Here is a 19512-nt window from a genome sequence, read left to right as displayed (position 1 = left end):
TTATGAGAAAGTTCATTATTTTGGACATTTTCAACCAATCATTGTAATGGTATAGTGAATGTAACCAATGGCAACGCTGGAGGAGCTGAACCCGGAAGCAACTACCTTTGTACTGTAATAAAGAGCGAGGTGAGTGAAAAAATGTATACAATACTTCGATGCAGGGCTTAACTAAATATTACTCTACGAGTTTGGGTGCTAGTGGGCTTAAATACTTTAATAAATAGATATTTTACTGAAGTCCTGGCGTTAACTCCTTTCATCCATGTTGCCCTGTTCTTGGTCGTAATTGGATACGAATTAAGTTAGGCCATCTTTACCTCATTTACTTAACCAAACTTTTATTTTTTTTGTATTACTTTCCCAAACTATCAAGTAAAATTAGACTTGCATGTTGTTATCAAAAAATAGAAACGATACATGTAATACACACCAGCCACCAAAGGAGGGCAGTAAATGCACAGCAGAGGACAAACTACAGAAGAGTCTTTCAACTGTGAAGCCTCTTTTCCAACCCTAAATTAAATGCATGAGTTCAATAAAGGATAACTTTTATCGATGTGTGTCAGGCTGTACATGAATGTCTACGGCCGCTCGTGCTCTACGGCATGATTGTGTAATTAATGAAGCTGTTCAAAAAAAAAAAAGCAACAACTTATTAAAAGTTTGGAGAAAATGTCACATCCATATTTAGCCCTTTATAATGAGGGAGTCTTATTAATTATCTGAAATATTCCACTGCGCCTTGTTGTTTCTGTTTGATTCAATTACACTTTTGGCTCCTATGAAACTGTGTTTACTTTGAAAGGAAAACACAACGACTGAATACCTGTCTGTCTGCCTGTTTGTGATGATCTCTCACTGTGGGAGAGATCCTGATTTTTCCATTTCTGTTTTCCTCTCTCCCCTGTGCTCTCCATGTGTCTTCCTCTCGCTGAGTCTGACAGCTTGCCTGTCTCTCTGTCTCTGGCTCTGTCTTTCTCTGCCTCTCTCTCTCTCTCTCTCTCTCTCTCTCTGCCTCTGATTTTTGCATCTCTTGCTCAGTTAACAATCGTTTGTTTTCCGTACAGTTCTGTCTCTCACCATATAGCCAGGATGGAAACAATATGTTACTGGGTTAAGAGGAGGGATTGTGCGGATGAAAAACAGGAATGTGTAGCCGTGGGGAGGGGGAAGAGGAGAAAGATTACTGGTACATTCATGACAAGGGATAAAATGCAAAGAAAGGGCAGAAGAAGAATCAGAAAATGGTATTTCTTTGACATCTGAAGAAAAAGATCTTCACCTGTGGGAAGATGGATCTTGTCTCAAGGTCCCATGTTGTGCCAACAAGATCTGTATCATTCCCAGAAGATAAAACTTGTAACACATCTTATTGATCTTGTTCCCACATGTTAATGACTCTCGGTATGAATCTTGTTCCCACAAGATTTTGTTTTGCCACACTCTTCCTCTTTTGATGTTTTTAAAAAAAGCATCTTTTTAGTGCAGTAAGAAGGAGACATTAAAGGGGTCGAGGGGTCCGGAGGGGCTTTCTACCCTGGAGAACTTTGACATGCCTTTTCTGTCGGCTGATGTCATGAAATTGATCGTGTCTTCAAGTTTACAACTTCACTGCTATAAATGGTTTAAATTGGACTGCAGGGACCTGCGAGATGTTTGCAGCCCTGTGACCCCCCCCACCCCCCCCCCCTTTGGGTCTGAAGTCAGCGCTTGGTGAACACTGGAGCAGGCAGGAGGAGGACGATGTGAAGGTCTTGATGGGATAATGTTGATGTTTGTGGTAGGAGTGGATTGTAGCACAATGACCTCATCCCATCTCCCCGCCCCTGGGAGAAAGTGAGCTCATGAGTGTCATAAAGAAGGAGGCATTTACGGCCTTTTAACAGACTTGGATGGCCCTACCCACTGTAGCACACAATCCAATTTACCAGCCTGGACTACACGGTTAATGGGACATCTGTGGGAGGATGAACACGCACTCAAGACAGGATGATAACAAAACGAATGAAACACACACTCAACCCCAAATGCATTAGTTTTCAATCAGAGTGGTCAGGCCTCAGTGCTATTGTCCTCTTGTTTTTGTAATAACTCGTGTTTTTGTGTCTACACATCTGTCTAAACTCCGCTGTAGATGATGATGATGATGAGATTTCCTTACTCCACCAAAACTTTTATAAAGGAAGCAGATAACAGTTTTGTTCCCCCTTCAGGCTTCAGCTTTTTTTTTTTTTTTTTTTTTTCTTTTTTTTTGGGGGGGGAAACTGCAAAAAATCCTTTTGAAAAACCTTCAGTGAAGCTAAAACAGGAACATTCTCCAGTGATGTCATGCGAATCAATAATGCACATTTCGTGCGAGCTGATTTCTGTTTTTTTTGTTTTTTTTTACCTCCCCGGTTTCTTCACTTCTTCCCCCGCTTGCAGCAGTTATAGTGGTTTTGAAAGAGGATGCATCTCTTGTTGCAGATATTTCAATGAATGAACGGTCGGCTGACTGCGAAAGGGAATAGGAGGATATTCCACTGGGACTGAAGCGCCTCCCCTTTAACCGCTCGGCTGAGTTGCTCTCGAAGCTGTAGTCGCTCGCTTCACTCGCACGTTTGCCGTCAGTCGTTGGAGGAACTACGGCGGGTTTCAGTGCTTTTTGTTTTTGTACTAGAAAAGCTGCCGTTTTTTTTGTTCCCTTTCTTGTGGAGTAAAAAAAAAAAAAAACTCGAGCAGTGGAAGGATTTGTCACTTTTCTGTGCCGCTTTTATTGTGCTCGACATGAAGAAACGCGGAATAAAGTGGCTGAAGGACTGAATAGGTTTGGTAAGTGAGTGCGCGTTCACAGCGCAGCGCTCTCTAGTAATTAAATCCAGTGTTTTTGTGACTATTAAGATTGAAAGTTAAAAACTGGTTATAGCTCCCTCCAAAAACGTCTCTGCCAAACTAAACATGTTATGTTTTAATGTTGGTTGAATTACAAAATTAAAGCAATTAATACGATGTTTAAATTTGAAACACGATTTCTTTAATTCCTCATTGCTTTAATATTTACTTTAAGTCTTTTGTCTTTTTTTTTTTGTTATCAGCATGTCAACGTTGGACTTTATTGCAGGGGTGTGAATTGTAATCGCAGCCTTTGGGCAAAGTCCAGATGCCAGACGTTATTGCTCCCTGCTTAAAACAAAAGGAGTGCGTAAAGCCCAGCTGTTGGTGTAGTTTATTGGCACATGAGTGCATGTAAACAAACACTTGAGGCTCTGCTGTCAGCGGAAAGTTGTCCGTCACAGATATTGTGAAAGGATCAGGACCTGGGAATTACAAAAAATCTATTTTTGGTGATTTTCTTTTTATCTTTCAATTGTCTTGCAACAATCAGAAAAACATGCCGCAAAAATCAAATTCATAGCTCACACTATCATGAGAAATAAGGCCAAGCAATAACCCCCATGTCCCTGTTTGCCCTCTGCAGCCTCCTGCTCCCCCTCCACCACGCACCAGCACGTTTGGAAGCAGAGCTGCGATGGCCAAGTGGCTGAAAGACTACCTGAGCTTTGGCAGCAGGAAGGTGCCTCCGCAGCCGCCCACACCAGACTACACGGAGAGCGAGATCCTCAAAGCCTACCGGCTCCAGAGGGACCTGGACTTCGAGGATCCCTACGAGGACTCAGAAAACAGGTCCAGGGGCGAGTCTGGGACCTCTGACCCTGCCACACCGGTGTATGGGTCTCCCATGAAGTCATCCAGTGTAGACGTGAAGTCTCCCAAACACAGACTGATCAAAGTGGACTCCCAGGAGCTGGGACGCACCAAGATCCTCCTCAGTACTGTCTCTTTAGAGGACCAACAAGAGCCTGTAAGAGCCTCTGATTCTCAGCTGGTGTGTGTGCGTGTGCGCGTGCGCATGTGCGAGCGAGCGAGCGAGCAAAAAGCGGGTGATGACAAATTCAGTTTTTTTTTTTTTTTATGAGGAAGTGAGAGGGAGGCATGAAGGGAAGGCAAATAAGTGATGAAGGATAGAAAACAATGCTCTCCCTACTTCTCATCTCGTTTCCATCACCGTGACAGCTTTATCGATCAGACTCCATAAGCAAGTGACTAGTAATGTGTGTCTCAAATATGCATTGTTTACATAAATCACATTACATCCCAAGCGCCACATAAATTCGCTACCCAAGATGGAAGAAAGAATTATTGATGGCTCGAGCGGACCATTGATTCGGAGAGGGTCACAGTCCCTTGAGTTTATGTCCTTTCATAAATAATAAATGGGGTTTAGTTTTCCAAGCTGAGAGAGACCCCCGCATGAGCACATGTGAGGGGCCTTCTACAGTGCTGGGTACGGTGATATGCCAAGGGCCACGGGGCGGTATGATTTATACCGTGGCGCTGTTTATGTCATCGGGACTGCAGTGCTTTTCCGGCTATGTACTGTGCATGTCGTGCTGTAGAGAACATTCACGGATACTGCGAAGAACAAAGGCAAACGGATGTTGAGACGGCGCGACTAGAGCGGAAGCAAAGGTTTTACAAGGAAATGGTCCTCAAGTTAATTCTGCTCTCATATGCTGAGTAAGTTAAGGAGTATTTGAGGGTTTTCATAGCTGCAGTTAAATCCATGACTCGGCTCGTGGAAAGTGCTACAAGTGCGAAAGTCCTGAAGAGAATTGAAGTAATAGTCTTAACTCCAGTCGATAGCCCCCCCCTCTACCCCGCTCTCCTCCTGCTCTCATTAATTTCCCAGGGTCTGTGGGAACAACCGCACTCTGATTTACATTGCAGATTCCTGTGCATCGATAGATAACCTGTTACAGAATCAACATGGGATTAAAATGTAATTTAGTGAGGGCGTGTGTGCGTCTAGTGGGAATTTAGGAAGCGAGCCTTTTGCGACAGCGATTCCCTTTGTCAGAGAGAAAGAGATGGGAAGAGAGCCCTTTGCCAAAATGTGTATGTGTTTATAAGTATATGCACATGTACATGTGTGTGTTTGTGACCATATGGCTGCCTGTGTAGCTGTCACTGTGCCAGCTGATCACTGTTTTCCTCCTGTGCAACCAGCACCCTCTGTACACTCTGTGTTCTCTTCCCACAGACAAAAAAAAACACATGATCCTCAGACAGGATGGTTTCTGGCTGCATTGCATGTAAACAACAAACGTGCGATGTAGTCCCTTCTTCAAGGGTTTTAAGAGGGAACTACATTGTATAGCTGCTATAGTTTTGGTATGGTTTTGCGATGTTGCACACGAAGGATGCAAATTAGTGTCTTGATGATACCAAAACGCATTTCGTCTGTAACCAATCCTAGTTAACGCTCCGTTCAGTGAGGGTGTGATTGCTTTGTGAAGAGTGTTGCGCTGCTCTCTCCATCTCTTGTCTTGATGAGCTATTGTCTCGGATGCTTTAATTCAAGTGTTTTAAAAGTGTGATTGAATAACAGCTTTTAAACACTGGCTGAAAGTCAGAAATCTGTGATTTTAATTTTGTGTCTGCAAAACAACAACATTGGAAATTGGTTTGCATTTATTGTGTAAATGTCAATGGTGACGTTTTGTTTCCGACAAGGACACGTCGATGCTCTGTAACCGAACCCATTTCTCTTCATCAGTCATGTGTTTTGTCCTTTAGGTGGTGCCGTCTGCTCCATTGGCAGGCGACACAGATTATTCTGACCCGTTCGACGCTCGCGTGGACCACAGGCCAGAGCCAGATCTCAGACCTGTTCCCTGTGAGAACAACGGCTACATGGAGCCGTATGAGGCCCAGAGGGTCATAACAGGTCAGTGCACTCATCGGTCGGTGTCTTATCAGTATTCTAATGTTTCAGTGACCCACATTGTTACCATAGAGGTGCAGTGCTTTAGTCCCATTCCCTCTCCTGCTTCCTTTTTGTATTATAGTTCTCTCTGCCAGTTCTCTCCACATGTCGTAAACCCATCCAATAATTAATTACTTAATTAATCAGAATTGCCTTCATAATATGAGAGTAAGTGAACATCCTGAAGGGTTAAATTCAGACTTCTTACCTGACATAAAAAGCAGTCTGCTGTTATATTGCTTTTCAGGCGCACCATCTCGTATAACTGTGGCACGAAGTGTCGTCATTGATCTTAAATCTGTCAGCAATTTCTTTTTGATGAACAACCCTGAGATGATCAATGACTTATTGAGTCGTTATCGCCCTTCTTCCTTTTTTTTTTTTTTTTTTTTTTTTTAAATAGTGAAGTGTTTCTGCAGTTGCAGAATACTGCATCCTTATTTCCATATTCTCCTTTGTTCTAGGATCACTAGTGTTAAACACAGTATTGCTCAGTAATTCCGGTTTAATGACTCAATTCGTTGGTAGACAGTTCTACATTAGCTGGACCTGTCCACTCCGCCGTGCTTTTAGCCCGTCGCACGCTCTCAGCCTGGTGAAACATCCCTTTAGAGGCGTCTGCCTAGTATCCAGTCTCAGAGCCTCCCCTCCTCCCTTGTGAGTTTCTCCCACATCATCGAGCTCACATCTATCGTTTTCCATTTGTCTCTCCTCCCATAACATCTCTGTCTGCCCCTTTCCCTCGCACTCTCCCTGCTCTGTTCCAGCGATTTAGTGTTAAAGCCTCCCCCCCTCCTCTTCCTCCATTCTCTCACTTCATCTGGAGGGCTCTCCCCGGCCCTGAGGGGAGTCTGGCTTTCTCTCTAATCTGTCCTGTCGCAAAAACTATGTCCGGTCCTCTGTCCGTTGTCACTTTCCCCTGGCTTTTTGGTGGTCAAATGAAGTTCATACTATCAGGCTTCAGTTGCCTAATTGAGAAACCTTGAACAAAATCTTTTGTCGTTGCAGCTGGGGAGATTAGATTCTGAGCGGTGATTGCAGAGCGTTTGGCAAAGCGTCGTCTGTCTCAGCGCTTTCATTTACTTTGAATTGAGCCCGTCACTCCAGGGCTGTCTGTCCTGTCTGTCTGTCTGTCTGTCTGCCTGCTTTTGTCCGTCTGTCTCTGTCTGTTGTTGCTCATCAAAAAACACACAGCAGAGCGGCAAAGACTGACTCCAGATCGGGATAGTAATTATCTCTCACAAAGACTGTCCTCAAAAGACACCTGTGTGCTTTTTTTGACTATGTTTTAGGGGAAAAAACCCATCTTCAGTGCTTCTAGTTTAGTTCACAAGGATCAAAGATTGTTCCAGCTCTGACATTCATCTGTCATTCTCCTCAGTCTTCAATCTATTTCACCTTCCTGTCCGCCTGTTTTTATCTCCCCGCCTTCATCTTCTCCATCTCCAGGCTGTCGCTGACACCGCGGGTTCCCAGCGCAGGTAGAGCAGCATTCAGCCCCGCTGTGCTTCTGTCTCAATGACTTAACATCAAACGCTGACAGACCTCCCCCCCCTCCCTCCCTTGTCCTCCCCTCCTCCCCTTGTTTCCTCACTGCTTCCTTTTTACTCTTCCCTCTCCTCCTGTTCCTCGCCCCACCGCCTCCTCTATCCCTCCTCCCCTCGCCTTGCTCCTCCTCCTCTCTCCGTTTCCCCTCCACCCTCTTCCTCACAACCTCGGGGCCTTTCCCCAAGCCCTCCACTTGGTCGCCATGGTGACTACAGGGCCGCCCAATAGCGGTGTCTTGTCGTGTGAAGGTTAAAGTTTCCCCCCCTGCCTTTCACCGGGGAACCCTTCTGTTTAGTCCTGTTCCCTTCTCAGGGGAGTGCACCTCCTTTGCAAGGCTGCTGGCTGTGTGCACAAAAGATGCCGACTCCTTCTTTTCCCCCCCTCATTTTTTCGTCTTCTGTTACCACCTGTATTTTTTTTTTTAAAGGGTACATTTTTGAGGTCAACATATCAAAGCGCCATCGCTGCTGCAGCCTAGAGGCTCCTTTTGATGCATTTAGAAATCCGATTTCCTCCTCTTGTGCGTCAATAATCTTAAAGCCTTTTATCTCATGGCCATATTTGACGCCACACAACAGTTGCAAGTGCTGAGAAACATTTCCCGGGTTGGAACCCACTGAGAAAGTGATGAAAATGTTAATGAGGGAACACGGATGCTGTTGTGAGCCGTGCTAGATTGCTGCTGGGATTTAAGGTGGACGAGAGAAAGGAGGAGTTTGTCTAACGTGTTGCAACTCGGCATCTAGCCCGAGGCCTTATTAAGCCCCCCTATATGAGATTCTGAGCCCACGGCAAGCTGTGTAAACATCATTTTTCTCTCTCCTCTAATTCAAGTCATGTCAGAACTCAACAGGCTTTTTCTTTTGACTGAAGAATAATGTCACTTGTGTTTCGGAGAACTTCATCGCTAGTGGCAAATATGATTTGTTAACGTTGCCTGTTGTGTCTTGCAGACTGGTAACGCATCCAAGAAGATTTTTATTTTTATTTTTGCGTGCTTGCATGTGTCAGGTTATGAATCTGTGTTGTTTTGCATATACATCAACAGAGCTGCAGCGCGGTCCAGGAGGAGGAGGACGGTCGCGGGGGGGAGTGCAGCTCTACGATACGCCCTATGAAGATGAGCGAGGCCAGCGCCCGGGGCTGCTGTACGGAGAACCTCAGGAGGAGAGCAAGGAGAGCAGCAGGCTGCCGCAAGACGACGAGAGACCGGCTGATGAGTATGACCAACCCTGGGAATGGAAGAAGGATCACATCTCCAAAGCTTTTGCAGGTAACTGGTAAAGATTATGACAATATTCTTACAGTAAAGTCAATAAATATCAGGGCCGAGCACGGTCTGGCAAAAGCCACCTACATGTTGGTTGTAAGAGATAATCGATAAGCTGTCCTTCAATTAGAAGTTCCCTCACCTGATTGGAGGAATGCTCCCCTGACTGGACTGTCTACTGGTCTTTGCTTGTAATTTTCAAACTGGAGAACATGGCAGTTGTTCTGAGAAATGTCAGAATTATACAGGAAATCAATTGATGAATACATTTTAGACCATGGAGCTGCTGAATCATGCTTCATTGCATATGTAAATCGATATTCAGAGCGTCCCAGAATATAAGCTTTTAGCAAAAATTGAGGTTGTAATATTTAGGATGGCGAAGCAGTTTGCAGGAAAATCCCTTTTAACTGAACACCCGGTTTAATGCCGCCCTATTGGCAATCATCCATTGTATTGTAAGTGTCATTTAGCCAAACATTGAATCCCTACCACCTACTGCACAGACAATTGTACAACTCCCAGAGCTTCTGGGTGTCAAGCATAAGACGTATCTCACAAAATGTGCATTTAAAAAACGAAAAAAATGGATTTGTTAAAATGGTTAAGGGCTGTTTTAAGGTCAAAGCCAGGAGCACACAGGGAGCCATGCTGCCATCACTACATAGTGAAATACTCATCTCACTGTCCTGACCTTTTAATGTAGAGTCTTCCCCCATCACTACAGCTCGGAATCCTTTTTTGTTTTTTGTGTGTGTGCAGAAAACAGAGTGCTGTGACCTTCACTGTCTCAGCTCAGATGACACGCATCTCTCCGTTTCTTTTACTGCATCTAAACACCTCCTGCTGACCATTGATTTATTGTTCTCTCACATATGACGGACCACAGTCAGAACAACAACCTCTGAGATGATCATTAGAATTGTCGGCGATGTCTTGTGTGTGTGTGTGTGTATATGAGAGAGAGAAGGTTAGCAGAGGAACGAATCCTTTATTTTCATAATCCTCATGTAAAATAATCGGCGTCAGTGCATGATTACTATTTTTCAGACGGTGCATGTCACGTCCCAAACCTTATTACGTTCCGTGTATTGAATATAATTGGAGGGAGAGAGTGAAGTAGAAATGAGAGAACCGGAGGGGTAAAGGGAAACAGAACTGGACTGATGGGTCATTTAGGAGAGGATCAGTGTAAGGCAGGCAAGGCCAAGTCGGCTTAATTGAGCTGCATCTCCAAGTCACCGAGGTCAAGGTGATGGGATAATAAATCAACCTAGCCTCGTACGCACTCTTCTCCATTCTCGCCTCTCCTCCCCTCTTCCCTCCTGTGTCCCCCCCCCCCCCCTTTCTCTTCTCAGTTAATTACATGCCTGCGTGTGCATGACCGATCCAGTGGTAATAAGAGAGTCATGGTCAGCGCACCATTGTCTGAACACACACACACACACACACAAAGACATTCACACCATGTTCAGGCTGTAATCGCATTAAGCAGAGGAGCAGCAAAGAGGCTCCGTAACTTATTTGAGAGCGGAGGTGATGTTAAAAGGAGGCGCACGACAGTTAATTTAAAAGCCAATATCAGCCCTCGCCTACTTAGCGCTCATTCCTGCTTCATCTGTCGCTTTATTCCTCTCCAGCTTTTCCTCTTTGTGCTGCAATACAGTCTGCGCTCCTGCAGAGCAGTGCTCACAGTACCATTAGAGAGCGCAGTGGAGGGAAACGCTTGTGCGACTCGAGTCGTCTGACCCCTTGTTTTTTCCATTTGGAGTCAGCACTCTGAGCTGGCGTGCTGTCTGTCTGAGCAGACCAAAGCACTGGAGTGTAAACACACAAACAGTGTTTTCCATTCTCACATTTAATCCATATTCCCAGAGCCACTCTGTGTTGCTAGGCACGGCCCACATGTGAGGGAGGGGAGAGATGAGAAGGACGGAGCAGAAAAAGAGAGATGGACAGAGAGGCTGTGGAGAAAGCTAGCTGGAGAGAAATGGAAGGTTATGGTATGTTTGGTGGCAGCTCAATGGCTGTTTATGGACGCCCAGTGTTGCAGAGGGGAGGGGCCTTGAGGAGAATTAATGGTCGGGGGGAGTCGGGGCCATTGTGGCAAGGTGCAATCCGTCATCTGCTAACGCATCTCTCATATATCTATATCTATCTATATCTATATCTATCTATCTATGTGCCAACGCAGCAGCGGTGATGGTGCTGTCCCCATGGCCCTCCCTCCCTGTGGATGTGACACACTCACTCAGATAACCCGCTGCAGGGGGGCAAAGGGGGGCCTCGCAATCTGCCAGCAGCCCCTCATCATCACCTTCACACAGGCGCACACACACACACATGTGGATTCTCAACTAGGTTTTCCAGCTCTGATTATCAGGCCCCCCTAATTCAAGGGTGAGAAGAGGTTGTGTGCATGTTGGCACAAATGGGGGGGGGGGGGCTGGTGCATATTGTATGTGGATTTGCGTGCATTGCATTCATGCAAGCGCTTCTGAGGAGAATCTCTGTAATTATGATTTTCACAGCTTATCCTTGCTTAAATGTAATCGCCCGGGTGAGTATTGCATTCTACGGCTGTTTTTCAAATAGTCTCAGAAATAAGCTTGCCTCCAAAGCATTTTAATTTATTTTCCAGTGCCCACTTCAGCTGTGCGAGTGTGAATCTAGCAGTGCCTGAGGGGTCGGACTGCTCTCAGTTCGATGGGTTTTAATTGCGACGTTAGAAAGCTGTCTCCAGTCACCACCATCCAACTCAAATTACAGCAGTCATTAATTCTTGGAAGTCAATAGACAGTCCAGCGGAGAGTGATTGGCTCTGCAACCATTCGGCACCAATTAGTGCGCTAATGAAAGGCACAATCTAATTATCTCTCTGATGGCAACAACTAACGAACAGATGAATGCATGTTTCAGGTATTTCATGTTTGTCAGTTTTCAGTCCAGTAAAGGAGCTTTGAGCTGTTGGATGGAGATGATGGCTGTCGATAGATGGGAGTGTGAGCATGATTAGAGAGTCGCAAATCAGCTGGAAATCTGGATGAGGACGGATGAATGAATAACGTTTCCATCCCTAGAAATTACTATCATGGTGCCATTGAGAAAAGCACTTATCCTCCACTTGTTCCAGTCCAGCTGTTCATTAGGCAACAGCAGAAGACAGGGGCTGTTGCAGGGAAGCTCCCCAGAATGAATGTGTGTGTCATAAAGGCAAACGGCTTGTGTTTTTCTTTTAAATTGGTTCAGACAAACTGTTTTCAGCACAAAAACATGTTAAAGTGGGTATCCATGTGATCCTCCATGATGTTGCCGTTTGTGGTTTTGAGTAAAATGTTCTGATGGCATGAAATTTGGAACAGAACAGACATGCATGTCCCCATCGGGATTTTGCCTTTTTAAGTTTCCTTAAGAAATACAGCCGTTCATGAGCTTTCTTCCCGAGGATGGAGATGTGTGATGACCAAGTCAGATTGTTTGTGATGCTGGTTCCCAGGAACATAAAATCTGCAAACTTGTTCCTATGATGCTGACGAGGGTGTGCGTCTTTGCCTTCTTTTTTCTAAAATCAACGATCAACTTCACAACAGAGTTCTCTTCTCACGGGTGATCCCTTTGGGGATCCCTTCACTTTTCATCTGGAGCCATCATCAGGTCAAAGGTTGAATTTGTCCAATACTTTGGGTTATGACCAAATATCTGCAAAACTAATGTCATTCAATCAGCCTCAGTTGACCTTTATGTTTAGGGCTAGTGGGCAGATGTTAGCATGCTAAACTAAGATGCTGAACATGGTAAACCTTTAATGTACTTAAGATCAGCATCCAGAGCATTGGATTGCTTTATCCATTCTTGTGTGAATAGTATTTTGGGCTAGATGCTGAAGGGTGCTTTAAAGTGATACGGAAGGTCGGTTTAGCAGAGCTTGCAAAGACACCTTGATGGATGGTCTGCATCTGTATGTGTTGGTGTCCGACAGGACAGAACAAGGTTTTCTGGGCTGTTCTGCATGTGTGTATGTCCCTGTAGGGGCCTTGAAATGTATTTGTGTGTGTGTGCATGCAAATGTGAGCGCACACAAAAAAAAAAAGGTTTCCATTTCCATCTGACCAGCCTCTTCATCAATTTACCATTACAGTGGAAGGACTCTTGTCGCTTCCTCTGTTTCTTTACTCTTACTCTTTGTCACATTTCCTCTCACCTGCCCCTTCCTTCTCCCCATTGTTGCATTTCTTTCTCCTTCAGCGTGAACCTTCACTGACATTAATGAAAAGGCATGTCCTTCGTGATTCCCTCTCGCCGCCCGACGTGAGAGATGGGTGGAGGGGTGATGGAAGTAGAGTAGGGCAAGAGACGAGAGGAGCGAGGGAATATCAAAAGAGAGATAATGCCCCACTTAGAGGAAGAAAGGTGAAAGCGGTGCGAGGAGGAAAGAGGGATAGATTTAATGAATGCCTGGAAAATGGATACACGGACAAGACGTGTGGTGGTTGAAATTCAAATCTAAATGGTGTGGATGCATATTAGGAAAAGGAAACTTGTATGAATTTGTGTTTTTCTTCTTCACCGGCATAAGGTGTTAATTGTCTGCCTGGGGACCATTTTGCCCAGCAGAAGGTCTTTGTGTGCGGAGAAAAGATGTGATGCCAGGCCTGTTTGAAAAACAGATGTCTTCATTAATGGACCTAATGAAGCTGTTCCATTGTCTTTGTCTGTTCTTCCTTTATTACACGGCCACAGAAAACAGCTGGTGTGCTTGAAAAGTTGGTAATCTGTCACTCAAGGCGATGTGTCCTGTGTGCAACACAGAAAGGTCTGGTCATTCCCTCCCCCTCACATTATTTCGGGTAATTGCTACTAGCAGGTAGAAGAGGCACCAGCACATGTGGGATTTTTTGCAGACCAAAGATTACTGAATCGCTGTAGCCTGTTTCTTTAGCTGGGGTAAGATGGGAAACGGAACTGATGGTGGAAAAACACTCCTTTGTTTAAGCATATATAATGAATACAGTGGAGTAGATTTTAAGCACAAATCATGAACCGATGCTGTGAGCGCTGATGAGAGTGCCTTTGTCCGTAAACCATTAGTGCTTCTCATTGTCTTGTAATAGCCCGCTATCTATGAGAGATCCACAGGTTCCCATTAGAAGTGAATGGAAGCCAGATGTTCCCTTCCAGTGAATGAGTGACATGTCGTGATTGTCTGTGTGTGTGTGTGTGTGTGTGTGTGTGTGTGTGTGTGTGTGTGTGTGTGTGTGTGTTAGCTTGGTATTCAGCCTTTTGTTATCACAGTGAGGAGTTGTGGCAAGGTTTGTGTGTTTGTTTGTATGTTCAGCCTTTTGCAGTAGAGAGAGCGGCCAATTCTCCTGGATAAAAGAAAGACACTAGTCCCAGTTATCATGGTGGAGCCTGCAGGGTTAGGAGGGGTTACCCTAAATCTAGCTGTGCATATCCAGACCTATCTCCACACTGCCAGTGGTGATGGGTCTGACTGAACAATAGACTGTATATAAGAAGTTGACATTGTCCCTGAGACAACACCCATTGGTTTGTGGACTACAGTGAATTTTTTTTTTTGCAACCAGACGTGGGTGGAGCTAAGTTCAACTGAGCGCTGAACAAGACATTTTTTTGACAACCAAAATGTTAAAATGAACTTTCACATTCTGAAGACACACTGGGGAAGGGTTTACGTTGTAAGACGAAAAACACGTACAACTCTCAGAGCGGACATCAGCGTGGTCGCGACCTGTCAGTTGTAGCCGCACCGTAAAGCAGACATTGCACAGCATGAGCCACAGAGACACGGACATCTGTTATGGGTCTGATTATTTCTGTTGTTTTGTTTATTGGTCACTTTTACATTTTTGTGATTATTATTATTTTGATATTTGAGAAGTATTAAAGGTGGAGTCAGCAATTCTTCATTGTTGATATTTGTGCCAAACAAATACTATTAATAGATTTTGTATTGTGTTGCCTTTCTCTTTATACATCCATGACCTTTCCCCTGTTGCTGATTGGCTGGAACATTGTTGTGTAGCTCGGTTCGAGACACTTATTTTGTTGCATATTTACAGAGCCGGGGCTGTTTACACCATTTTTTTCCCCCCTTCACACACACACACAGAATGGAAAGCTAGCGGACTGTGAGGAGATATGCGCTTACTTTGACAAAATCGCTGACTCCACCTTTTTAAGGTTTTTATCAAGGACCTAAGGATCCAGTCATCTACTGGTTTTCATTCTACTTATCCAATCAGGCCGTGATTTGACATTGAATGTTGTTATGACAAGAGAACTTCCAATACCCAAACCCCCCCCAAAAAACGGGTTTGAAACTCAACAATTTATAAGATAAATGAAATGGATGCCAGAAACAAGTGTATTGTTTGAAATATCCATGTCCAAAGCCAAAAAAAGAAATTAGGATAAGCCTGGGGAAACAATTGAAATCATCTCACCTCTTATTTTTTGGCAAAGCAAAATACAACTTTCAAGGTACAATATTCAAGAACACCAAACAGAATGATTCCTTAAGAGGGACAGCAGCCACCTGAAAACCAAAGAAAAGGAATCTTGATGGAATTTCCCCCTCCGTCTGTGTAACACCACTACCCCAGCTTATCTGTCACTCAGATGGCTGAGCACATTTGTAATAAATTGTCTTGGCTGTCTCTATTTTCTCTCTCTCTCCTTTCTTGTTACCCTTCACTTGCTATTGTGTGCTTCTCCTTTACACCCTTCTATCTTTCCAATAGGTGACTCTCAGTTTTGCTTGAAAATTAGAGGTGTGAAATGTGATGTGGTGGCGAGCGGACAGGCAGCAGTGTGGCAGAGCTGGAGTTTCGAGGTGTCTGGTGTGTTTGTGTGCATGCATGTCTGCTATTGAGGGGTGCCAGGCCACACTTTAATCCTGGCTTCAGCGGAGGTGCGGGCTGCTCCAGATGGGGCCATTGTACTGCGCCATGCATCAATAATTCACGGAGAGCCAGAGAAAGTGGCGGAGTGTGTCTGCCTGCTCAATAATTAACCAGGGAGGGAGAGGGGCATGTATGTACAGCTTGGGTCTCTCTCCAAACGCCTATTCAAATGGCCTTTGATGTCGCCGGCCTGGGGGGTCTTTGGATTTGTCGGCTCATTAAGACGTCACCCCACTTTTCCTTTTATTTGTTTTGTAATCCGTTTTCGCTGTGAGCAGGAGCCGAATGCACGGTGTGGAACTGGCAAATCGCATAATGCGACTGTGTGTCCGTGTGTGTGTAAGGCTGCAGTAATGACTGTTAAAGTACATGGTTGCCTGCCACGGTAGATAATGAGCTATTTTCAGTTTTGTGAACCTTCTGCCGCTCTGCTACTGTTGGTAGGACAGTGAATGGAGCATTATTCTGCCCCCGCGCTCCGCTGTTCCTCTGGCTCACTGCTCTGTGGGTTGCAGTGCACATAAAGTCACGTTTTGTTTTCATTGCATCTACTGCTACTAGACTGTTTCTTAAAGTGGATTTGTTCAAATGACTATAAATAATGCAGCCTCTGACTTCTCATGTCCTCTCTGCTGTTATCTTCTTTGCCTTCTTCAGTCTTTTCACACATAACATGATGTAAATAAAGGGTCTGAAGATGGTTATTCCACAAGTGTGATGAAGCAAAGAGACAGGAGCTAGAGTTTATTCCCTTTCTTCATGACAGGAGGTATAGTTGATTACACACCACATCGCTGTCATGTAATCACACATGCACCCTCTCAACAGGGCTTCCACATCTCACTTCTTGCTCACTCTCGCCTCCTCACATTCAAATCTTGCACCTGATTTCAGTCTTGCATCTTTAATCACCACCACTTCTCTCACATATCCTCCCATAGTTACTTTGTTCGAGCCCATCTGCTGTTTTCTCACTCTGTCGCTCCCTTTTGTTTCTCTCGCCTCCTCCCCGCTCCCCTTCCCTCTATTAGAAATGAGGGACTTGTCGGAGTTGCCTTGGCCCGCCCCGGTGGGTCAGCTGGAGGAGGAGCCCCCAGTCAGAGAGCCAGGTGACCTCCCACCCTGAACACAACCCTCCCCCTTTACTGCCTCCCTTTGTCACCGCCAACACACTCGTATGCAGTCACCCTGTCCTTCATGACCCAGCTGTTGTCCTACATCTGCTCTACCTCCATCCAAAAAAAACAACAACCCTGCAGCCTGCATCTGCACCACCTTGCATTTGTCCCTGCCTGTTGCTTTTGTTGTGTTGTCAGTTTTCTGGGGGGTTTAAAGCTCTCCCTTCTTAAATTACCACATTCCCCTCCTGAATCAACCACGCATGAAAAGCTCCCTCTAAATTGAGATGTCTGCCTTGTTCATTTTAAGGTACTTCAAAGTGCTACGGTACACTTAATGTTTAATTACAAGTTCTGTAGATTGAATTTCACCAAAATCAGGCACAGAAGGGGTAAATAACACTTTGGTCTGTACACGTAATTTGCTCCAGAATAGAATCAGTATCGTCAACATTAAGTAATCTGCAGCGTAGCCTAGTGGAAGACAAAGACTTGCAACAGAGCCAAGCAGGGAAGACGCCAACTTCCTGTCTCTTATCTGCCCTCGGTGACTCATAAAAATGTTGATGCCGGTAATTGTGATGATGCTGATAGTTTTGCAGTCTGTCAGGCTCTCCTCTACTTTGACCCATCCACGAGAGGTCTCTCGGCTGCATGCGTGGTTTTGCAATAGCCGGATGTCTGGTGTTTACCCAAATCCTGCTGTGAGGTTTAATCCCTTTTGATCATAGCACTGTGTAAATACTCTGACTCACTTTTTCTCTCCCCGTCTGCCAACAGTGCAGTTTGATGGCGCAGAGTGGGACCGCTCCTCGTCGCCCACAGAGCGGTTGCGTCCGCCGGGGCCCAGGTCCAGCCCGCTGGCAGGAGGGGGGATGAAGTTTCGAATGCCACAGGAAGGCCTCACCATGGTGGGGGAGAGAGTGGACCCTACTCTGCCTCTGGAGAAGCAGGTGTATGTACGCAGTCTTCTGTTACACCCACAGGAGCTACATTAACACATGGATGTGTCTGAGTGTGTGTATATATACGCACACACTCCAATTAAGGGTTAATCAAATTAGGGGCTTTTGATAGTTAATGAGTGTCTCTGTTGTCATACATTTAATTACCTTGAATATAATACAGGATGAAGAAAGATAAATAGCAGTAATAGTACTGATCATACAGTTCACATCAGCTGCGAACAATGCTGTGCAATAGTTACACATGTACCAATCCAAGTACTGTAAGGAATAAGACACATCGCAGAAACATAAGATTAAAGCAGGCATGTTGTCTGGAGCATTATTCTGATGTTTAAATTCATCAAACAAATATAAATTATGCAATTATTTGTGCATGTAAATGCAATTAGCATAAACTATTAATCTCTGCAGGCTGTAAGTGTCTCTGCATGGTTGCCATGCTCATACGTTATCAAACACTGTTATTTGACTGATTTTGAATATTTCAGTAAGAAAGGGGTTGTACATCCCACAAATAAATAAAAAACTGAATTTTATTGCACCGCTTTGATCTATTAAGGGCACGGACACATTCAAAAGAAGCAGTTATGTGTTTAGGCTAAGCAGCAGCGGTGAGAGCTTACAGAATTGCGAAAGGTTGGAATGAGAACTAATTAAGTCTGAACATTAAAAGGAAGCATTTACTTTGGTCTTGTAGTTTCAGACATCATTGGTGTAATTCATGTGCTGTTTCTGTGCTCATAAAAGGCCGTTTTACTAATGAAATCCAAGCACATGACACCCCTTGAGAGCACAAGCACGTGCGCACACACACACACACGACGCACACAGTGTTGTGCTCACAAACAGATACATGTGCACAGATTCACTTAAGTATGGCAGTTGATTACTATGCCCCAGTACTCCCTGATGATCTCTTAGAGGCTGTTTTGAGCTTTGCGTTTCCTTTAGATCTGCTTTAAACAGAAACAGCATCACTGTCGACCTGTAGCATTCAGTACACCTCACCAAGTCATGCCTAAGAAAATCTCATTATTTTCACTGCAGGAATATAATTATGTTACTTACTGGCTGTGTTTATCCCAAACAGTTGTTTATATTATTGTATTATTTTTTGTTATGCATGTATTTACAGCCACAAGACAGGAAAGGCTCTATGGATGGCAGTTTCAGTTGGTTTGTTGGCTCACAACTTTGGTCCGGACTGAAGTATCTTCACAATTACTGGATAAATTGCCATGATATTTTGTACAGACATTCCTGGTCCCCAGAGGCGATTCCCTTATTCTTCCTTTAGCGCCACCACGAGGTTGGCATTTGTAGTTTTTCGTGAAATTTCCAAAACTATGGAAGAGATTGCCATAAAATTTGATAGAGATACTCTTCCAATGCCAATTCTGGCACAGCTGCACTTTGTTTTTAGTGTTAATTAGCAAATGTTAGCGTGCTTACATGCTAAGCTAAGATGGTGAATGTGGTAAACACCTGCTGCTTAGCATCTGCATGTTAGCATTGTCATTGTGAGCATGTTACCATACTTTTGTGGTGTTACTACTGTAACTAAAAATGTACAGCTGTGAAAAATGAGACTAGAGAAGTTGTTTCTTTTTTATTTGGTATTCATTTTTCTCCCTAGAAATCTTGAATATTAATCTTTAGAAACATTCGTACTACTAATAATTACCTCTCACTTGATTATCATCTTTTGGATTCAAATCGATAAAATAACAACTACAGAGTTTCTATGCCAGTGTCGACATCCAGCAGCAAAAGGTGTAAAAATATGAGTTGCAATCACACTTAACTTTAGCACCTTAACCATATCTAACTGTGTGTGTGTGTGTGTGTGTGTGTGTGTGTGTGTGTGTGTGTGTGT

General features: G+C 44.4%; 1 protein-coding gene across 5 annotated transcripts in view; it reads left to right on the top strand.

The window, feature by feature from the left end:
- The first annotated feature begins 15 nt into the window (after positions 1 to 15).
- Positions 16 to 19512, top strand: part of shdb (Src homology 2 domain containing transforming protein D, b) — a 23876-nt gene continuing 4379 nt past the window's right edge. The window contains exons 1-7 of one of the 5 annotated variants that reach the window (XM_031864030.1): positions 2549 to 2814; positions 3078 to 3326; positions 3461 to 3844; positions 5620 to 5770; positions 8406 to 8630; positions 16582 to 16659; positions 17449 to 17623. In XM_031864030.1, coding sequence (XP_031719890.1) covers positions 3512 to 3844; positions 5620 to 5770; positions 8406 to 8630; positions 16582 to 16659; positions 17449 to 17623 — 962 coding nt within the window. In that variant the 5' untranslated portion in view covers positions 2549 to 2814; positions 3078 to 3326; positions 3461 to 3511. The other 4 variants (XM_031864031.1, XM_031864028.1, XM_031864029.1 and 1 more) reach the window with 4 other exon arrangements.

The sequence above is a fragment of the Anarrhichthys ocellatus genome, unplaced genomic scaffold (genome assembly GCF_004355925.1).
Source record: "Anarrhichthys ocellatus isolate YVR2014 unplaced genomic scaffold, GSC_Weel_1.0 scaffold30, whole genome shotgun sequence".
Classification (NCBI taxonomy): domain Eukaryota; kingdom Metazoa; phylum Chordata; class Actinopteri; order Perciformes; family Anarhichadidae; genus Anarrhichthys; species Anarrhichthys ocellatus.
The sequence above is the reverse complement of the archived record's forward strand: the minus strand, read 5'-3'. Positions and strand labels throughout refer to the sequence as shown.